Source organism: Adiantum capillus-veneris, chromosome 3 (assembly GCF_014529385.1).
Source record: "Adiantum capillus-veneris isolate H3 chromosome 3, ASM1452938v2, whole genome shotgun sequence".
NCBI lineage: Eukaryota > Viridiplantae > Streptophyta > Polypodiopsida > Polypodiales > Pteridaceae > Adiantum > Adiantum capillus-veneris.
The window spans coordinates 51,655,732-51,676,412 of record NC_140933.1 but is presented as its reverse complement, the minus strand read 5'-3'; the positions used below and the strand labels follow the sequence as shown (position 1 = coordinate 51,676,412).

At 46.4% G+C, this 20,681-nt stretch overlaps 1 protein-coding gene across 1 annotated transcript in view; it reads left to right on the top strand.

Moving 5' to 3' along the window:
- LOC147460915 (Iron-sulfur cluster biosynthesis family protein) overlaps nucleotides 1–20,293 on the top strand; it is an 87,229-nt gene extending 66,936 nt beyond the window's left edge. Inside the window, exons 7-13 of the mRNA XM_086508604.1 lie at nucleotides 10,072–10,161; nucleotides 17,029–17,094; nucleotides 17,209–17,321; nucleotides 17,969–18,055; nucleotides 18,130–18,202; nucleotides 18,898–19,041; nucleotides 19,949–20,293. Coding sequence (XP_086364730.1) covers nucleotides 10,072–10,161; nucleotides 17,029–17,094; nucleotides 17,209–17,321; nucleotides 17,969–18,055; nucleotides 18,130–18,202; nucleotides 18,898–19,041; nucleotides 19,949–20,089 — 714 coding nt within the window. The 3' untranslated portion in view covers nucleotides 20,090–20,293. The remainder of the gene's footprint in view (nucleotides 1–10,071; nucleotides 10,162–17,028; nucleotides 17,095–17,208; nucleotides 17,322–17,968; nucleotides 18,056–18,129; nucleotides 18,203–18,897; nucleotides 19,042–19,948) is intronic.
- The last annotated feature ends 388 nt before the right edge of the window (nucleotides 20,294–20,681 follow it).

Genomic DNA, 20,681 nt, shown 5'->3' with positions numbered 1-20,681 from the left:
AGGACTTCTTCTTCTGTTACTTGTTCTTCTTAGGGTTTAGGCCCCTCGGCCGGCATGTGTAAGTTGGCTTCATTCTGTAGGGCTTTGACCCGTCGGCAGTTTGTGACACACTGCCCCCGTGATGCTACCCCTCGCGATGTTGCCATCATTGCTTCTCGGAGGTCCTTCCACTACCTTCCGCCCCTTCCCTCTGCTTCGATCTGGTTCTTGGCCCCCTCCTCCGTCCTTTTCGTCTCCCTGCCCGGCTCTCAAGCTGCCGCTGTCCTTTCCTCAACATAGAGTCCGTTGAGATAGTTGTCTCTACCTGGAGAAGGCTGCTTGTGCGACCTTGCCCGCCACACCGGATTCCTCTGCCTGGTGCTGCAGACTCTCTAGCAATTGTTCAGGCATTACTCCCTATGTTGATCCTGCTGGTTCGTCGGCGCCCTGTGTGTTTTGGGTTTGGTTTCTGCTCCTTCTCTCTTTTTTTTACTCTTTCCTTGGTTCTTGATTTTACGTTTGTGTGGATGTCTGTTTGTGTGTCCCTCCGAGAGCCTGCTTTTGGGTTTGAGTGTACGTACTATTGTGTGTGCGTGGAAGCTTGACCTTTGAGGTTGATTTGTCTGGTTCTCTGTTTTTTTGTTCTTGTTTGTTTTGTGTCTTTTCTCCTCTTTTCCTGGGCTTGGGTTGTTTGTTTGGGCGTGGGTCACTGTTGTTGTTTGTTGGTTGCCGGTTTGTTCGGGGTTGGCTAGCTACTCTTACCTTTGCTCCCTCTCCCAAGATTCTTCAGCTGGTCTTCACCTGGATATTTGTTTCAATGCCTTCTACACTGTCTCCCAGAAGTTCCCTCTCCAAGAGCCACCCTCAGTGAGTGGAGGACTCTCGATTCTGGATGAAATCTCCCAGGCACCTCCGGTGCAGCGCTTTGTTACACACCTCGTGACATCCTCCTGCAGTTTCTTGTTGATATCAGCTGCCTCTTAAGCATGATCTTGGTCACCAACTGATCTTTCCCATCTGTTCTTCTATTACCTCTTGCTGTCAAATTTTTCCAGTTGACGGGCTTCTGCCCGACGCCGAGCTCCTTGTAATTGCTCTTTGTCAACTTCACAGCTGGTAGCTTTTGGTGGTTTCGGTTCTTGATTTGCAGTTGCGGAATGGCTTTCTGTCGAGAAGCCCATCTTCCAGAGGCTACTGTCATCCTCTCTCCACTTAGCTTGCCGGGGCACTTTCTACTCTCTTTAGGAGAGGTTTTTTACCTTAGCCTCCGTTTGGCCATGCGCCTAGTCGTATCTCGTTTTTCAGTTTTTCAGTTTGATGCCTACAGGCTTGCTATGTAAATCGTGATGCACTTGCCCTGACAATAGGCACCATTTGGGCGTTTTGGGGGAACAGAATTAGCCTCTTTTCACACACACACACACACACAGAAAAGAAAGAAAGAAAGATTTTTTAACGTCTATAAAAAGGCCGAAGTCGGCCTATGAGACAAATCAAAGTACATGAGGTGGGTGTCCTCTGTGTATCCATAAAGGATAAAAGGTACAAAAGTAAAAGTAAGCTATCTTGTGTAATGACTGGGGGACGAGGTTAGTGATACAAGGGTGGGAGGGGGGAGCTCCAAAACTGGGGGAAAGATGCAATCCTATATAATGGGGTAAATACAATCATGAGATGCTATCCTATCTCTAGCTCCATCCAGTCCCATAGTCAGGGTGTAATACATAATGCATGGGTGGATAGGGTGTGAACAATCCGCGTAATATGGCGACTGGATCTGCAAAAGCTCGAATGCGTCGCTCCTCCAAAGATCTATAGTAGTGCTCTTGGATCTCCTGAATCTCTCTTTGGTGTAGGGGAGGTGCCCTACGTCCATGGGTACGTGGGCGTTTGCGAGCTCGGACCTCCTCAGCCTGCTGTAGAGTCACTCCTCTCTGGATGGTCGGAGGTGATGGTGCTGCTGTGGGCCTCTGAAAAAAGTCCGTGAGTTGTGTCTGGCGCTCTTCTCTCACACTTGATGCTGCCTGGAGGATGGAGTCCTGAGCTGCTGTGCCTCTATGAGGAAGCGGCCGCTGGTCTCTGGACTGAAAAATCTGATGTAGAGTGGGCTCATCTGCAAACAAGGTTGGATATCTGCCTCTAATCTCCTCATATGCTCTACATCTGCATACATAATGCTCCTCGCTCTCAACCTCTGCCGTGCAAAGTTTGCATGTCCTCTCTGCTCTGGGAACATGAGCAACTCTCCCTGCCTCAATCTCTAGCTGGTGGTGATGATACTCTGAGCTGTCCAATAGCGACCCGTGCTCTATGTGGCATGTAGACATCCATGTATCTCGGTCTCTGGATGAACTCATCTGCTAGAATGGTCAGGAAGTGGTCTCTGTAGTACTATCTCTTAGTGGGAGAGACTTTGTGGGTGTGATCCATGTCTCCCTGATGTATAACTGCCAGAGATCCTATCAGAGAACTCGATTCCTATTGGTGTGTGAGAGGCGTATGTGAGGGGAGTCAAGACCATACTGAAAAGGAGGCAGATCCGTGATGTCCAAGCCATGGGATGTAAACCACTCTGACTTGTTAGTACCATGCCCTCGTGTCCCCCTCCTGATGCAGCTGTATCGATGCCTCAAAAGCTCTGCGGGTGAGTCTGTCTGGTGGGAGCTCTTGCATACGTTGGATTAAACAAACTGTCTGAAAGAGGGCCTCTACTAGCATCGGTGGTGCAACTAGCTTTGCTCTGATGATGTCATGTGGTATTGAGGGTTTGCTGTGGAGCAAACCAGAGATCATGATGATCTGTGGGCGCTCTATCTGTGACCATAGAGATGCTGATAGCCCTGGTGCCCATATTGCGGCTCTTACATCATGACAGGTGTCACTGGAGTGTCAAAAAGCCACCCCTTGGTGTGGGGCTCCTGGAAGTGGGCCTGATGGCATCTGCGCTCCAAGGTGGCCAGTGCTGCATATCCTTGTGTAAGCCGGTCTCGGGCTGCCTGGGCCATGGAAAATTTGCTAGTGGTGCCAGTGAAAGTCACCCCCAGGTATACATATGAATCAACCACATCGACCTGCCCGCCTACTGCTGTGAGTACTGCTCTGCTCCGAACTGTCTTGGAGGTGTGGAAGATCATGACCTTGGTCTTGCCAAGGTTCATTGTGAGCCCTCGATGTGTGCAGAAATCATGCAAGGCTCGTAGGTGGCTCTGTAGTCCCTCCTGTGTCTCAGAAACTAGAATGATATCATCAGCATAGAGCATAATATGGATTGGTATGCCTGGTAAGTTTGATCCCGCTCCGGATATCTCGTCGATGTGAAGACCAAATAGAGTAGGGGAGAGGGGGCATCCTTGCTTCACCCCAATGGTGCTAGCAATGGAATCCGATGGTCCACCTAGGCATCGCACTCTACCAAAGACCTGTGCATACAAAGAATGAATGGCCCATATCATCTCAGATGGTATCTGTAGCTCCTGAAGGCGCTGAAAGTGTCTTTCTCTAGGGATAGTGTCAAAAGCCTTACGGAATTCCACAAAGAAGTAGTAGAGTCTCCTCTTCCGTGCTTTCGCTCCATCCATCAGGCAACGAAGCACGAAGATGTGGTCGATAGTCGAGAAAGTGCGTCAAAAGCTTGCTTGTCCTGGTGTGCGTATCCTTGATGCCTCTGCATGTGTGCTAAGCTCTGCCCTAAGAACTACCCCATACAATTTGGCCATGTGTGACCAATCATGATAGTCCTGTAGTTCCCTGGGTCCAGGGTGTCGTCAGATTTGTGGATAGGCACGATGGTGTGCATAGTCCACTCCTCTGGTAGTCCCTCAACCAGAGCGCGGTTGAAGTGACGTGCTATCAAGGGGGAGAGAGTGTCTGCTACATATATCAGGTTCTCATGGGTATGCCTAATCTTTATGACAATGGTGTTCTATCTTATAGTGTTTAAGCCAAAATTATTCACCAATGAACTCACAAATAGAGGCATCTGTGTCTAAAAACAATGAATGTTTTTATCTTATGTGCCCACAATCCATTTAAAATCCTAGTCCTATCATCTTTTGCTGAGGTAGAACCAACCTTCGTATGGAGGGTTGCAAAAAAATTGTTGTTAAGAGATGTTGAGAGGTTAATGAGGGTTTCTTTGGGAATTTTGGAGAAATTCAAAAGTATTTTTGAAATTTTTGGTCAAATTTGAGAGTATATTGGGAATTTTTGAAATTTGAGTGGTATTTTGGTAATTTCCACAAATTACAGGGGTATTTTGCTAATGTTTCCTTACATATAATGGTCATGATAGGCTTGGTATTTGCCATTCACCAGGAAATTATGCCTAAGTCTGGACATCTTGTGATCTTCTTCATCGTCCTTAGAATGTCTCTTGTGTGTTGGACATACATCTTTTTGATTTCTTATATAGTAGTAAAGCATAGACCTTTCACTGATCTATCGCGTAAAAAAAAAAAGTACTTATTGACAAACCTTCAAGGAGTGATGCTCACTGTTGCTACTTGCCATCGCCCAACACATCCCACCCCCCCCCCCCCTTCGAGGGCTATGTCGTTCCAATAGCTATTTTGGCAAGATATGGAACAAGGTCGTAGCGGGGCATGACTCGTGTACAGGCTTGGGTGATGTGGAGACCCAAGTGAGTCATGCTGGAGAGGTGAAAGAACGACAATATTCCATTAGAGGTGAACTATTCTTTAGAAACGAAAAAGTTTGTGTGCCGGAAATCGATGAGGTTCGACAAAGGATTTTATTTGAATGCTACGATGTTCCTAGTGCTGGGCACATAGTCACAAGGGACGTCCATTTTTGGGCTTCCCGTCCCCACTTGTTGTCCTGCCCTCTTTTTATACTCTAAAAATCCATTTGAGCTCCTTTCCCCGTCCTTGGACGCGTCCCTTGTGACTATGGCTGGGCACCCTTGCATTCAAAGAACTTTAGCATTGGTCAAATGATATTTCTATTGGCCACAAAGATGCGCTCTTATTTAGAGAGTTATGTGAAGAGATGCACTCAGTGTCAAGTCAATAAGGGAGAGCGCCTTAGAAAAGCTAGCCTGCTACATCCATTGGAAATCCCTGATGCCAAGTGACAGAGTATTTCTATGAATACTAGTCGTGGCAATGATGCCATTTGGGTTGTGGTCGATCGACTCACAAAAAAGACAAAGTTTATACCAACGAAGTTTACAATTAAAAACCTTGAGCTGGTGGTTTTATTTGTCGATTAGCTCTACAAGCTGTATGGTCTACTAGAAGATATTGTCAGTGATCGAGTTACCAAGTTCACTGGGCGATTTTGGCAAGATGTGTTCGCTCACCTTCAAACGAAGTTGAGTATGTCATCCTCAATCCTCTCGAGGCCGATGGAGAAACCGAAAGGCTGATCCAGACCTTGGAAGACATGTTGAGAGCTTATGTCTCTCACAGGCAGTCTGATTGGGAAAGGTACCTTCCACAATTAAGAGATTGGCTACAATAGTAGCAAGCATTTTGCTACTGGATTTAGCCCATTTATGTTGATGTATGGATTTGAGACTAAATCCCCTATGCTATTGGCTTAGAGAAAGTCAAGGATCTCCAAGCTCGAGATTTCTTGTATGACATGCAGGAAATGCTCGATAGGCTAAAGAAGTATAATGATGGTTCGTGATCAAGTTTGCTAATCAAAAGAGATCTGTAAGGACTCTAGAGGTGGGACAATGGGTCTATCTGAAGATATCCAAGGTTTCCAAATTGGAAAGCATTATAAGATTTCAGCTAGACATTGTGGTCCATTCTTGATCACAAACTATAATCTGGCTCTTCCTTCGGATGTTAGTGTACATTCTTTGTTTCATGTGAGCCACCTTAATGAAAAATTAGGCGAAGCCGACATTGTTGTGCCTATCGAGGAAAATGTGTGGCAAGATATGCAAACTGAGTATATTCCTCGAGAACCAGAGGCTGTTCTAGATCATTGTACCCGTCATTTGCACCAAAAAGATTATGATGAGTACTAAATTAAATGAAAGGGTTAATTTAAAAGGTTTGCTACTTGGCAGCAAGCTAGAGCTTTGAAAGCTCAATATCCTCACTTCATTGATGAGGACATCAATGGTTCTTAAGGGGGGAAGTATGTTATGTCCCGCTTAACAGGAGCGGGGATCTAGTCTAAGACACCGTCGAGATGGGCGTCCGATGTGGCCGACCACTATTATAAAAGGGAGACCAAGTCCTCATTTGTAGTTATCGGTCCCCACTGGCAGAGTGCGAGTGTTATCCCTTGAGGCTAGGAGTGCACGAGGTCACTTGCCAGGAAATCCTCTCTGCGTGTTTGTTTTAGTGGTCCCCGCCATGCGCATACCAGTGTTCGCTAGTTGAGGAGACAGGATTGGACCGTTGCCACAGAGCCTCAGGACATGTGGGCAGTAGCTATTGACTTTTACCGAGAGTTGCTCTCAGCTGAGCCGCAGTTAGAGCGCTTGGATGCATGCAGAGAGCAGGTGTTGGCATAGATGCCTTGCCTTGTCACTGAGGAGATCTGACAGATGCTTGAGAGCCCTCTCTTGCCAGAGGAGCTTCAGGAAGCTCTCAGAGCATTCCCTTGTGGTAGTTGCCCAAGGGAAGATGGTTTGACTCCCAACTTTTCTTGGAGTATGGGGAGGTGCTTGGACAGGACCTATGTAGTGCATACCAACACATTTTGCGCAATGGGGAGATGCCTGATAGCATGAGCAAGGGTTTGATCTACCTCATCCCCAAGGAGGGAGGATCTCCAAATGAGATTCGGCAGTGGCGCTGTCAGTCAGTGTACATCACCATTCTAAACTCAGCCCACAAATTTTTTGCAAAGGCTCTGAGTTTGAGAATTCAACCACTACTTGAGACCATCATACATGAGACTCAAACAGGCTTTCTCAAGGAGCGGAGTATTGTTGACAACATCTTCACCTTTTGGGAGGCAACTGCCCTCGCCCATCTGTGAGAGGAGGATCTTGGGGTGCTCCTTATCGACTTTGAGAAGGCGTGCGGTAGAGTTGACCCGGACTTTCTGGAAGGCACTTTGCGCAGGATGGGTTTTTCAGATGCATGGATCAGAGGGGTGTCTGCTCTCTATAGGTATGCTCACAGTTAGGTGTTGCTAGCAGGAGGTCGAGGGGAATGCTTCATGCTTACACGCTCAATACGGCAGGGCTGTCCTCTTGCCCTCTTCCTGTTTCTTTCCTACGTAGAGGCGATGAGCAGATTTCTGGCCTCACAAGAGGTTGGTTTGCGTGGCCTAGAGTTACCCAATTGGGGAGAGGAGCTTCTGGCCGTTGAGTTTGCTGATGATTCAGACATATTTTTAGAGGGCTGCGAGGCCAATTTGCACAAGTGTGAGCAGGCCTTGGAGGTGTTTTGCTGTGCGTGGGGAGCATTGATCAACTGGCAAAAGACAGTGACTTTTTGGGTTGGTGATGCTCCCATGCCTGTCTCGATGCGTGGAGAGGGCTAGGGACGCCCATTTGCTACTTTGGCTGCCAGGTTGGCTTGGACTTATCACTTTAGCAGCAAACTGCTCCCCTCCTCCTGGCCATCCGGAGGAAGCTGTTGCATTGCAGCTTGGCGCGCCTCTCTCTTGCTGGCAGGGTTGTTGTGGCCAACCAGGTGCTCTTGGCCACCATGTGGTACATCACATCTTGCTCGATCTTCTCGAGTTCTTACATCAGCCAGCTAGAGAGGCTGATGAAAAACTTTCTGTGGAAAGGGAGAGACACGCTGTCGGCTCCGGCCAAAGTCTCCTGGAAGGTCATCAATGATCACTCTACCTTGCTCCTAGGTGGGGCTGGGTATCAGCGATCCAACCCGGCAAAGTAGAGCTCTCCTTGGGAAGCTCATTGTCCAAGGTCTTCTTCCAGGGGAGGAGCCCTAGAAAAAGCTTTTGTGACACCAGATCACAGGCCGAGTTCCACAAACGGGTAGCCCTTGGAGCCCCTCCACTCATTTGATTTTCACAGAGATGCGCAAAGTCGGCCTGAGCAGGAGATGGGAGGACCGTTTCGTGTTGAGCTTACATCGGTCTTGGGAGCATCTAAGGGGGGGAGTTGAGCAGCATCATCCCACATGCATTAAGGAGCGCTTGAGGCAGCCTCTTACATGGAACCCGTTGGTCAGGAAACAGCAAGGTCACATGGTTGGCAGCAGACCCATGTCTCATGGGGTCCCATGGTAGAGGGTCCAGCCCGCACCCTGAGAAACAGGCTGCAGTTTACGACACTTCCTGAGAAGAGTCAGAGCATCCAGATGTGCGGCATGAGGGGGGTACAGAGCATGTCTCAGGACATCGTCAAGGCTATATCAGCAGAGTGGGACACGCATCTCGAGCCGGCGGTTCCAGCTGGATGGGGGCCTTTACTCGTCTTGAGGTCCTCATCACAGTTCAGGCTTGCTCAAACTCAGGCCTTTGCATGTTCTCTGAGGTTCAGTGAGAGGGTCGCCTCCACAGAGTTTCTACTGAGGTACCAGAGGTAGCAGAGTGTTGTTTTCAGCGGATTCGAGTTGTGGGCGTTGGAGGGAGGATCTGTGTGCTCGATCCTGACCCGACAGATCTTGAGATTGGACATTGGTGGTTTTGGGCTTGGGAGAGTCGCCCTTTGGTGCGAGTACAGTGAGATCCCGGGGAGTGGTTTTGGCGGGACCCTTTTGCTTCAGCTGATCACCGAGAGATCCCTTTCTTCCAGTACAAGGCACAACTGAGGCGCCGCTTACTAGCTTCTTGGAGAGAGGCCCTTCGACAGCAGGTCACTGGCAGGAGGAAGGTCTCACAGCTGAGTTCCTGATAGACTTCTGGGAGTGTTTGTGGGACAGCAGACAGTCGAGGAGAGTCACCATGTTCCAGTGGCTTGTCGCCCATCGAGCTACCGCAGTGGGGAGTTGGTTGGTCTACAGTGGCCACCCGGCGGCCTGTGCCACTGTGACCACCGACTTGAGTCACAAAATCATTGTCTATGGGACTGTCCCATGGTGCAGGAGGTTTGGCTACGGATTCTACGGTTGATGCCAGTCTTGTCGTCAGCTAGCGAGTACACTTGGGGTGCTGCTGCTTGGTCCACACTTACGGGCCCAGCACTTCGTTTTGAGCTGTCCTCAGCTAGCAGGACGATCGTGATACAGGAGGGCCGGCCTACACTCCAACCCACCACAAAGCTTATGCCTCAAGAGTAGAGCAGTGATAGAGAGCTTTGTTGGGCGCTTATCTGCAGCCTGAATCTCTGGTTCATATGGAGAGCCCGTTGCTTCCGCATCTTCGAGGCCTGCCCCATCCCACCGGTGGGGACTGTATGAGATATATGGCTGGAGCTGATCCATACACTCTGAGGTCAGTTCGAGAGGCTGTATGGCAGCTCCGACCGTATGCGAGAGCGCCATGAGGCATTCCTACGGCTTTGGCATCCAGGGCCTTTCTACACCATGACCCATGGGACTCCTAGATGGCACTACCGGCCACCTCCGTGGTTGTTTCCTCCTCGCATATCCCGATTTAGCCTTCATTGTACATATCTCACTTTTTTCTTGGGAGAGTCTCCCTTCATGCTGATGTAGTCCCCTCTTGTCGGGGCAGTTTGTAGCCCGATGGGCAGTTTTATTAACTAATAGGAGGATCTTTTTCTTGGGGTAAAAAACGGTACTTGCTGCTCTGATCATCTTCCTGTGATTTTATTGGGATTAGTCTCAGGTTTTGGTTAGTCTCAAGTTGTTATGGATGGTTATTACTGCCATCACTTCTGATATAAGACTTTGTCTCTCCCTATGTTCCCAAGGAAACCAAAAGTGTAGTTTTTTCGCAATCGCATATTCTGTATGAGACGTGCATATAAAATTTTCCTATATCACAGGCTCTAAAGCACTGTAATTACGTTCGTAATGTGGAAGACTTGTGGTCTTACTAGCGTCAAGTTCTTATTTCTCTCAATCTATATAAAGGCTTTTGTATTTGCAAATTAGCTGTGCTAAAACGCAAGAAATTCAGGTTTGAATCAAAATGAAACAATACCAGACATGTCTGCAAGTAAGTTCTCTCATTACGCTGTAGCGTGCACCCAAGGCTAATGTTGTTTTTTCCTTTTTGTAGATTGGGGAATATATCAAAGCAAAGGGAGGGGTGGTTTGTGCTGAGGAACTTGCCCCATTTTTAGATGCTCCTTCAATGGAAGAGAGCAGGGTATGCCAACTTCTACAATATATATTAAAGCTGTCTGTCTAGTGCATCAAGCTGTTATATCTACTTTTACGTTCACATCCTTCCTGGTTATGTGGAGATATGGTTGTCAGACTCTTCATTGTATTTGCAATGTCGTGATTTAGTTCTCAAGTTCTTCACTGTGGTTGCAATGTGGAACTCTCTCTCTCTCTCTCTCTCTCTCTCTCTCTCTCTCTCTCTCTCTCTCTCTCTCTTACGGAAGATGGTTTTGTGACGAGACCCAGATACATGGATACCCACTTGTCTCATGGGATACGATGTGCTATTGGCCAGTTACGCACATCTTCTCACCTGTTGCGGATTGAGACTGGGAGATACAGCGGAGTACCAATAGAGGACAGGACATGCCCCTTGTGTAATATGGAACCCGAGACAGAGCTACACTATACATGCCGCTGCCCCGTCTACTACGAGATACGAGGCCGCTTCCATTGCTTGTTCAGAGAGGGTTTTGGACCACTCTCAAGAGTCATGGGATACGAAGATCAGAGATGTCTGGGTTTGTTCTTGCTCGAGCTGCGCAGACACAGAGATAGCCTGATGAATGGCGAGGCTAGCCAGCCTCAAAGACGGATCGCAGACTTCTTCAGAGCAGACACGGGACAGCCGCAAGAGCCACTCCCACAGCAGAGCTCCCCCTCGTCTCACACCAGAGGCACACTGATTGACCGAGCGATTGAACTGGGGAAATCCAGGCGCCCGCGAGTGCGAAGAACTACACAGCATCGACGGAGGCTATGACAGAAAATTCGGAGCACGTTGGCCAGGCATGCACGACACCCGGTCAGACTACTAACCATGGAGGAAATTGATGAGATTCGCCAACGACCGATGCTAGATCTCTTGTGATTCAGCTATCCCAACAAGCCGCCCATTTTTTGCTTAGTTTTTTGCTTGGCTCACATCGACCAACTTAGGACCCCATAGTATATACCTTTGTTTTGTACTGTTGTTAGGTTACTTTGTTACTCGACTTTGTATCAGATCCACCACTTTGTAACTTTCGGGTCTCATAGGTCATTATGGTCTCTCTCTCTCTCTCTCTCTCTCCGGGGGGGGGGGGGACTGTTCATGAAAGAGCCGCCACGCCTCACGCGAGTCCTGACTCAAGAATAGTTGGTATAGATCCTGCTCGAGTCGAGCCAAAAATGCCCTCTTCTTCCGCCGCACTAGGCGTCGGAAGTCAATCTGTGACTGTCTGTGAGTGACGTCCCCCAAAAGCACCTCCCTCTGAAGTCTAGCTCTAGTCTGGCGGCACTCCTCATCGTACCAGCTGTTCTGAGGCATGCTCCCTGATCACCAGGCTCTTCCGCCAAGACCTGACCCAGCTAGACACCAGGAGGACATGGATACAGTCCGAGATCACCAGGCTCATCCGCCAAGACCTGACCCAGCTAGACATCAGGAGGACATCGATACAGCCAGCATTGCTCTATGGAGCTGAGATATGGGGACCTTCATTGGATCATCACGGGAGGACAGGTCGCACTGATGGGTGGGGGGACATGGAGAAGCCTCTAGTCTCTATGAACTCGCGGCTCATTAGAGCCAAGGCTTCAGTACCACGTGCCATTATCCGAGCAGAGCTAGCTGCTCCCCCACTAGTAGTCGAGGCGCTTACCAGATCTGTCTCCTTCATACACCGCATGTGGGAACTTCCCAGAGGCAGATATGCCCGCCTTGCACTTGAGTCCTCTCGACGGTTAGCCATGCAGGGAGATACAGCATGCTGGTACGGTGAAATGACATCATGGTTTCAGGCGCATGGGTTCAACATAGACAGATTGCCCCCCTTCCAGTACTCATTAGAGGCACCCTCTCTGACTCTTACACAGTCGAGATCACCAGGCTCATCCGACAGGACCTGACTCAGCTAGACATCAGGAGGACATGGATACAGCCAGCACAGGAGCTGGGCCCGAAGATGGCTTTCTACAGAGAGCATCTTCTCCAGCTTACAAAGGATGGTTTTGTGACGAGGCCCAGATACATGGACACTCACTTGTCTCATGGGATACGATGTGCTATTGGCCAGATACGCACATCTTCACACCAGCTGCAGATCGAAACTGGGAGATACAGTGGAGTACCAGCAGAGGCGAGGACATGCCCCCTGTTTGGCATGGAGTCAGAGACAGAGTTGCACTACACATGCCACTGCCCCGTCTACTACGAGATACGAGGTTTCTTCCACTGCTTGTTTAGAGAGGGCTTTGGACCACTCTCCAGAGTCATGCAGTATGAGGATCAGAGATGCTTGGGTTTGTTTCTACTCGAGCTGCGTCGACACAGAGAAAGCCTGATGAGAGGAGAGGCTAGCTAGTCTGAGAGACACATCACAGACTTCTTTAGAGCAGACACTGGACACCGGAGGAGCTACTACCACAGCAGAGCTCGTTGCCTCACACCAGAGGCACACTGATTGACCGGGCGACCGAGCTGGGGAGGTCCAAACGCCCACGACTGCGGAGGATTACACAGCACCGACGGAGGCTGCATCAGAGGATTCGGATCACTTTGGCCCGACATGCACGACGCCCGGTCAGACTACTGACCATGGAGGAGATTGATGAGATCCGCTAGTGACCGATGCTGGATCTCTTGTGATTTAGCTACCCCAGCTAGCTGCTTTGCCCCATTCACACCTAGCAGTCCAGGATTCCATAGTATATTTGTTGTCATTTTGTTACTCTGACTTTGTATCAGATCCACCACATTGTAACTTTGTGGTCTCATAGGTCACTTTGGCCTTTTGAAGACGTTAATATAACATTTCATTTCATTTCATTTCATTTTCCTTTCTCTCTCTCTCTCTCTCTCTCTCTCTCTCTCTCTCTCTCTCTCTCTGTGTGTGTGTGTGTGTGTGTGTGTGTGTGTGTGTGTGCGTGCGTGCGTGCGTCTGTGCTAGTATTGCCTTACTTTAGGATTCAAGTCGTTAGATTTTTTGGGGACAAGCTCGCTATGCTAACAAAATAGTAAAGGTAGATATGGAGGAACCTTGTAGGTTGCTGAGATGGTTCAGGACAAATCATAATATCACAGATTCCAGAGATGGTTATATGCAGGGGAACTGTCGAAATTTGCCTGCTTGGGATGCATGCGGGAGAAAAACCTCCTGAATGGTGGGTACACACATCTTTACTGTTCATGTGAAAATAAATCCATGGTGGGTTTCATGACGTGAACAAGGTCAGTTAATATTCTGGGTGAGGGGTAAGAATAGGCTTCACTGCCCTATTGGCACACTCTAGGCCAATAGAGCAGAGGAGAGGGGGGACTCAGGAGATAGAGGGGGGAAAAAAAGTACTATTACGTCAGCAAAAGGCTGAAATTACCTATGAGACTAAAAGTTACAACCATCCTATGTGTGATACAATCGTCTAGAACAAAAATGAACCGAAGATGACCTAAAACTAGGGAAGATGCTGTATCTACTATGAGTGTAACAATGGGGATCAAATTTTGGAGGGAGGGTAGAGTACTCACATTGTAAATGGGGGGGTGGTCATCTGATGAACTCTCGCATGCGTCTTTATAGTATGGTATCTATCTCGTCCATAGTAAAGAAGCTGGTAGGCCTTACCTGACATACCATTATGATATCTTGGATACTCTGTAAGCAGTGCTGGTATAGTGGTCTCCCTCGGAATCTAGGCCATCTCGAGTGCTGTGTCTGAACGGCTTTGTCGACTAGAATGCCCTATGTAGGATCCCCAACTGTATCCTGTATGTCTGTAATGAGAGCTAGAAAAACCTGTCATTCGTCTCTGTACAGGCCCTCGGTGCGTGTGCGCTTGCTCTCAGAAAGGTATTTGTGAGGAAATCTCTAGCAAGTACACTATTTTGGGTAGTCCATGACTCTAGAAAGTGTTCTAAATCCATCTCAGCCGAAACGTTCTTTCACCAGCAGGACAATGGCGGATGAAGTGCCCCTTGGTCTCTGGTGCCAGCTTACAGACCCTGCATATCCGGTGCTCTTGTTCACATCTCAGCCCATGTGAGAGCTGTGTGTCCATAAACCTTGGATGAACGATAAAGCCATCCTCAGTAGTATAAAGAAGATGCTCTTTGTATAAAGACATCTCTCTGCGCAGCTCCTCTGTAGGTGTAAGCTATGTCTTGCTAATATCAAGCTGAGCAATTTCCTGTTAATTATCCTGATCTGAGATCAGCTCAAGGTGAGAGATGGCATGTCAAAGAGAACTGAAATAGTGGTAGTTTGTCCATACTAATTCGTATAGACCAAGCCATGCTGACATCTGTGCATACCGACAGGTAGTGTCTCCTCAATCTGCCAATTCTGTATGTTAATATCAAGCCGGGCAATATCTTGTTATGACCTGGTGTCACAAAAGTGATGATGTGCCAAGAAAGGCCTGCTAAAGAATTAATGATGAAGTGATGACGTGGCTGACTGGTCCGCAAAGCAAATCACAGGTGTGGACGTGGAAGGCAGGGCCGCAAATCACAGAAATGCTTATGAGCACCAGTTTTAGTATCTGATGCTTTTCGGGCATGGGGCCTTTAAACATGAGCCGTGGGGGAGGCCTCTTGGTACATGCAGTTGCAAATTTGTAGAATGTCTCTCCCCGCAGTCTCGCCTTTTCAAGAGCAATATAAAAGAAATACTGAAAGGGGCACCAAGGTTTTGGGGCTAGAGCACCCTTGGATTGTTGTCGCTTATTCAGCTCCAGTTGCAGCTGCTGCCGCCATCTTCCTGATCTATCGAATTGGTCAAGGAAGTTTCTCTGACTGTATGCCTTTGGGCATTTCTGGTACTTTCAACTTCATGATCGTATTCTAGGCTGAGCACAACATCCTTATGCATCCTTTCCACATGTTGGGTGTAGCTGGCGTACTCGGCGGCTCTCTATTCAGTGCTATGCATGGTTCTTTGGTAACTTCTAGTTTGATTAGAGAAACTACTGAGAATGAGTCTGCCAATGCAGGTTATAAGTTTGGTCAAGAAGAAGAAACTTACAACATTGTAGTTGCTCACGGCTACTTCGGTCGTTTGATCTTCCAATATGCTAGCTTCAACAATTCTTGTTCTCTACACTTCTTCTTAGCTGCTTGGCCCGTGGTAGGTATCTGTTTCACCGCCTTAGGCATCAGTACTATGGCATTCAACTTGAATGGTTACCCATCACACGGCTCTCCAACTTAAGTTACCTTAGGGAAAAGGATCTCTCTGGGCACAGCCAAAGGTCTATTATTCAACCATAATGATTGCTGTCCAAACATCCTACATCGAGACCTCAAGACAGCGAATGTGCTTCTTGATGAGGCGCTAGAGGCTCACATCGCCAACTTCGAGATGGCGCGGTTAGTGAGTGCATGTGACACATATCATATTGTGTTGTGCTGTGAGCGCAGGGGACACCTGGATATGTGCCAATACTACCAGACTCCCAAATGCACAGACAAAGGCAATGTGCACAGCTTCAGGGTGGTTGGTGTTTTCAGAGCTAATGACAAAAAGGCAGCCAACATGGTCGTCGGGAGCGACCGACAAACTATTGAATGATAGCTCTCGTAACCCCTCATATACTATATGACCTCCAGCTCGCCTAACCCCGATAAGCTCAACTCAGATAAGCCTGGTTTTAGGTTTTTCTCATAACATGGTGCTACTTAGAGAGCCTTCCCTCACACTATAAAACAATCACCACCTGCATGAGGTTTTTGGTTTACATTAAAACCTCGGGTTTATCTGGTTTTTGCAACAACCTTGGCTTTGATACTAGTTGATGGCTTAGGGGACTTTACCTTCCTAAAAGGTCATTTGTCCAGTATTGTTCCTACGCAAGCACACTTGACTCCAATGTTTTCATAAACTGGTCTATCTAGACCTCAAAACCTTAAGGTTTTAGGGACCTTTGGTTTATCCAATCTATGAAAGCTTTATAGCTAGGTACCACTTATAGCTCACAAGGTGGGCTTTCTCCAGCACTGATTTTTTTGAGAAAGGCTTCGAGGATGTTGATTACGCCTATGATATGATGTCAGCACTGGTGTAGACTTGAGAGAGGCAACTGGAGGAGGCTCGAGCAGCTATCACGAGCTGCGAGGTTTGTTTTAGTCTCTCACCAGAACCATGCGCAGAGTAGTGGCAGCAGGAAACTTGTAGCCAGTCTACTTGGATTGCTGGAAGATTTAGAGTGTATAGAGTTGCTTTTGGTAGACTATGACTGGATGAGGACTCATATTATTCAGAGTAGACAAGAATCATAGAGGTGGTCCAGCGACAGCTAGGCCTTTTAGCTGGACTACCTTCTGGTGTGAGCACCCTTTGCATCATGGCTTTCTGTTGTCTAGACACCAGCTCACCACCCATTGGGGCATCTTGTATTGGGACACTTAGTCTCATGGTTGTTTCAGAGGAGACCTCATCCTGGAGTTTAGAAGGTCAAAAATTACTGGCAAAAAGTGCCATGTTGTGGTCCCAAACAATACAAATATGTAGGGTATGGTATGGAGTAATGTTTAAACAGGTATTCACACTACTGTCCGGGATCACATAGGTATATCACGTGTGTAAGATGATAAATGTAATGTTTATAAGAGTCATTGCCCAACAGGCAGATCATACTATATGGTGTGGCACGAACAGTATGGAACAAACATGTTTGTACAAGGTAGGAGTGCAACTATGTCCTAGAGACATTTAGATATTTCTATGGGTTACACTAGCAGACATGCAGGTTTCATGCTGTGAATTTTTTTTGTTTTCAGAGTTGCAATCAGTTGATATTGTGTAATTTCTATCTTTGGTGGAATTAAAGGTTGTGCGTTGTGTAATCGGGTTTCTTTGTTTATGGAAACCAGGAAGTAGAGTCCCTTATGTTACCAGTGTTGCTTAGATTTGACGGAGAACCAGAAGTCGACAAAGTGGTAATTAGACATTGATCTTGGATTCTGAGAATGATATCAATTTCCACTTGAGTCTTTCATTATGCATGATAGTTTATGATGCTTTCTCACACCATCTGTGTATACATGATGCAGGGAAACATCTTGTATCGGTTTCCTTCATTGCAGAGAACAGCATCAAGGTGGTCAATTCCATCAGCAACATTTGATACTTCGGAAACTTTCACTGAGAATCCTTGGGCATTCAGGTAATGTTTTGTAAGTCTATTGATTGCTTTCAAAACTTGCCAGCGTTGTCTGCAGTCTCACATCTTTTAATGTTCTCAAGGATAGAACCAAGGACATTTCTTGTTTGCTTATCTTGTCCCATAAGCATTCTGTACACACTCTACAAGAATTTACTTCATAAGAAACCTAACAGAGCCTTAGGCTGTAAAATAATTGTCCCTTTAGCTGAGGTAAGCTTGGTCGTTTGTGGAAAAGATGAGGATTACTTTAGCTAATTGGATTCTGGAAGTTTCCGAGTCCATGGTTTGAAGACCCTCTGTTGCATCAGTGTATTTGTATTTGGATTCCTGAAAGTCTTAACCGGCTAGAATATGACGTGACTGCATAAAGTAATGACAATGTTGTACATTCAAGGATTTTGTAGAGTCATCTTGATTCTAACCTTTTTCATATTTTTATAGCCACTTGTCACATGATGCTGTTTATTTAATCAGTTGAAATGCCTCTTTCATTACGCTAAGTAATGGCTCAGACCAAAACGTATTTTCTTTACATAATGCGTGCTTCAGCATCTAAGTGCCTTCAAAGTGCTGTTTCTTATCAAATGTTCTTTAGACTAGAGTATTGTTGTGGCAATTGCAGGTGACTGATACTCACTTTATTACAGCAAAGCAAATGATATGAACCAGGTTTTGGTCGTTGGGCTTGGTGCAGTCAATTTCATAGGAGTTGTTATTCTTAGTACCTGGCTAAGGTAATATTCCAGAAAGAAAAAGAATCTATTTTGTAAGTGTAAGTTTTTTAACAGAGGTTCTGTGCTTCGTGTAGGGATGCGGCACTGGTAGGAAGGTTTGGTGCAGGTCTGGTGCCCTTCATGGCAAAAATTCTACCTCTCTTGCAGGTATTCAAGAAGTTTTGTATTTGAACCAGTTGTTCAAAGGTGTTTGTGGCATTTGCTCAACTGTGCTGTGATAGATGAACATGTGACCAAGTTGATCACAAGCTTGCTTCTTTTTGTTTTCCATTAGTTTATGGTAGATTCAAAAGTCCCTGTACTGTTTAAGGGAATAAGCACTTTTAATCAATCAGCCGTAGTTACTCTTCTTAGAGATGGTTAGTGTGGAAGAATGTGGGGTCCATAAAAGGCATTTACGTTTTAAGTGTGGAAATAAGTGAAGGCATTATGGTGCTCAATCCCACGATGATGCTTAAAATGTTTCTCTTCTGTAAGCTTTACTCATTCAGTGCGATTTCTTTAGTAGGTAATACAACTTGGCAGTTTTCTTTCACGTTCTGCGTTCTATGATAAGGTTGCTGCCGACGAAAAGTATGACAGTAGAACAGTTAAAGACTTGGGGCTATCGAATTTCCTGTCAATTGAGAGACTAGCGCTTATATCAGACAAACATTAATTTTTTCTCCTCTCATGATAGCTTAAAGTGTTATGTGGATGCAGTACATTGCTTCCTTGAAGAAGTCTGTCTAGGATTACTGATTAGCATTGGGTCTAAACATCTTCAGTTTGATTTGAGTACTAATTTTAGTGCCGAACAGCATTCATATTCTTCTGAAATCTTAAACATTGTTGATTTACAGGTGTATACCGCATCCTTCTTTGCGATCCCAGCAGTAAGGTGGTTTTCCCTGCAGAAGAAAAATGCAGACATTGTAAAAAGGAATGCGGCAAGGGCTGAGTGGAAACAGCTATTGCAACGGCCAGACTTGGTATTGCGAAAGAAGGTATCTTTCTGTCTCTGTCGTCTTTTTGGAAGGTGTTATACTGAATCCGTGCTGTATGGGAAAACATAAGCTGAAGTGGTGAGAAATGCAAGATTTAGAAATAGCCAAAGAGCTAGGTAGATTCTATTCACTTATTTGTGACCTAGGTTTCACTTGGCTCGCTGGCAACTTCCACAAATGCATGCCCTTTGGTGTAGGACGTGGTTCAATGACTCCACGACAATTTTTCTTGTGTCTACAGAAATTTTGGGTTATCCATTGTTGTTGCCCCACAATGGTTGCTCTCAAGAGTAATGTAAGGAAGGGGACAAGAGCTCATGGGTATGTTAAAACAAAAGTTCAGATTAAGCTCGTATAAGGTGTAAATGGCCTGCCAATTGCCCATTGTCTTGCAACGACTTGCCTGTCATGCGAAACAAAGTAATGCTTACTTTTCTGTCAGGCATTGCCTAGGATATGTTAAGGGAATCGAGTATAAACATCTAATAAGCTCTCTTTATGAATGGAGAAAGTCACTGCAAAGTCTTCTAAACCATAGTTACAAGGAAACTCTGCCTTAGGGCCTATCAGTTTGAAGACTTTGTTTCCAAAGTCACCCAATCCTCATTTCCTTTGTACGGTTTCTTCATGAAGTTTTGAGGGTTGCATACAAGATAAAACTATAAGAAGCTGTTTCTAATCTGTTCCATTGAAAAGATCAAGCCGTTTCCATCTTCGATAGCCTTGCTGATCTTGTTCTGCTTTCTGTTCCATGTGACTATGCCCTAAACATAGCCATTAGTTTAAGTGCATGAAATTCATTGCTACGTAGTTACTCCAATGTTTTCTTTTTGTTTTTGTGGTAAATCTTCGCTATTTTCAATTATGGATACTCACCATAAGGTTTTGGTTTTGTTTTGGGTGAAAGCTTGAGAGCTCATGGAATATGGCCAAGCAAACTGTTATTGGGCGCGACAAAATTATCTACTCGACGCAGAAGGATATCAGTGACCAGGACTTGGACGTTCAAGACTGGGAAAGGAGATTTACAGAGAGAGAACTCAGATGATGTGTCAGGACATTCATGGTTGTAACACTATTATTCTGTGTAAAACCTTATGAATGCCATTAAAGAAATGCAGTGAAGCTTTGGGATTGAGGGGTCCATTGGTGTAGGTGCCCCTTAACCTTCTTCACAATGTAATTACAAGATCATAATCATTTGTAACAAGTTCTTTTAACAAATTAATCAAATAAGCTCCTCAAAAGCCCTCATCTGCCTGATGGAATGATCTCCCATCTGGAAAAGAGAAACACCCCCCCCCCCCATGTACTTCCATGACGTGAAGTGGTACACCTTTGAGTCTTAGGCACCCACATAATTACCATCACAGGGCCAAACAAGGCCCCTTTATTTGACCCTCACCTCTTTTACCATTGGCATTTTTTATATCGAGGCGACGAAGTCCCACTTCATAATAAGCACTGTGGAAATGAGCTTGGGCATCATAAGCAATGTTATCTTGTTAAACTTATATTGAATTCACATGCTATACTTGTATTTTTGGGGGTGGACCCCTCAAGGAATTCAGAGTTACTCATCAAAGAATGCATCACCACCTGACTCCAACCAATCTGAGTTATGTTGAGCTAACGTTATT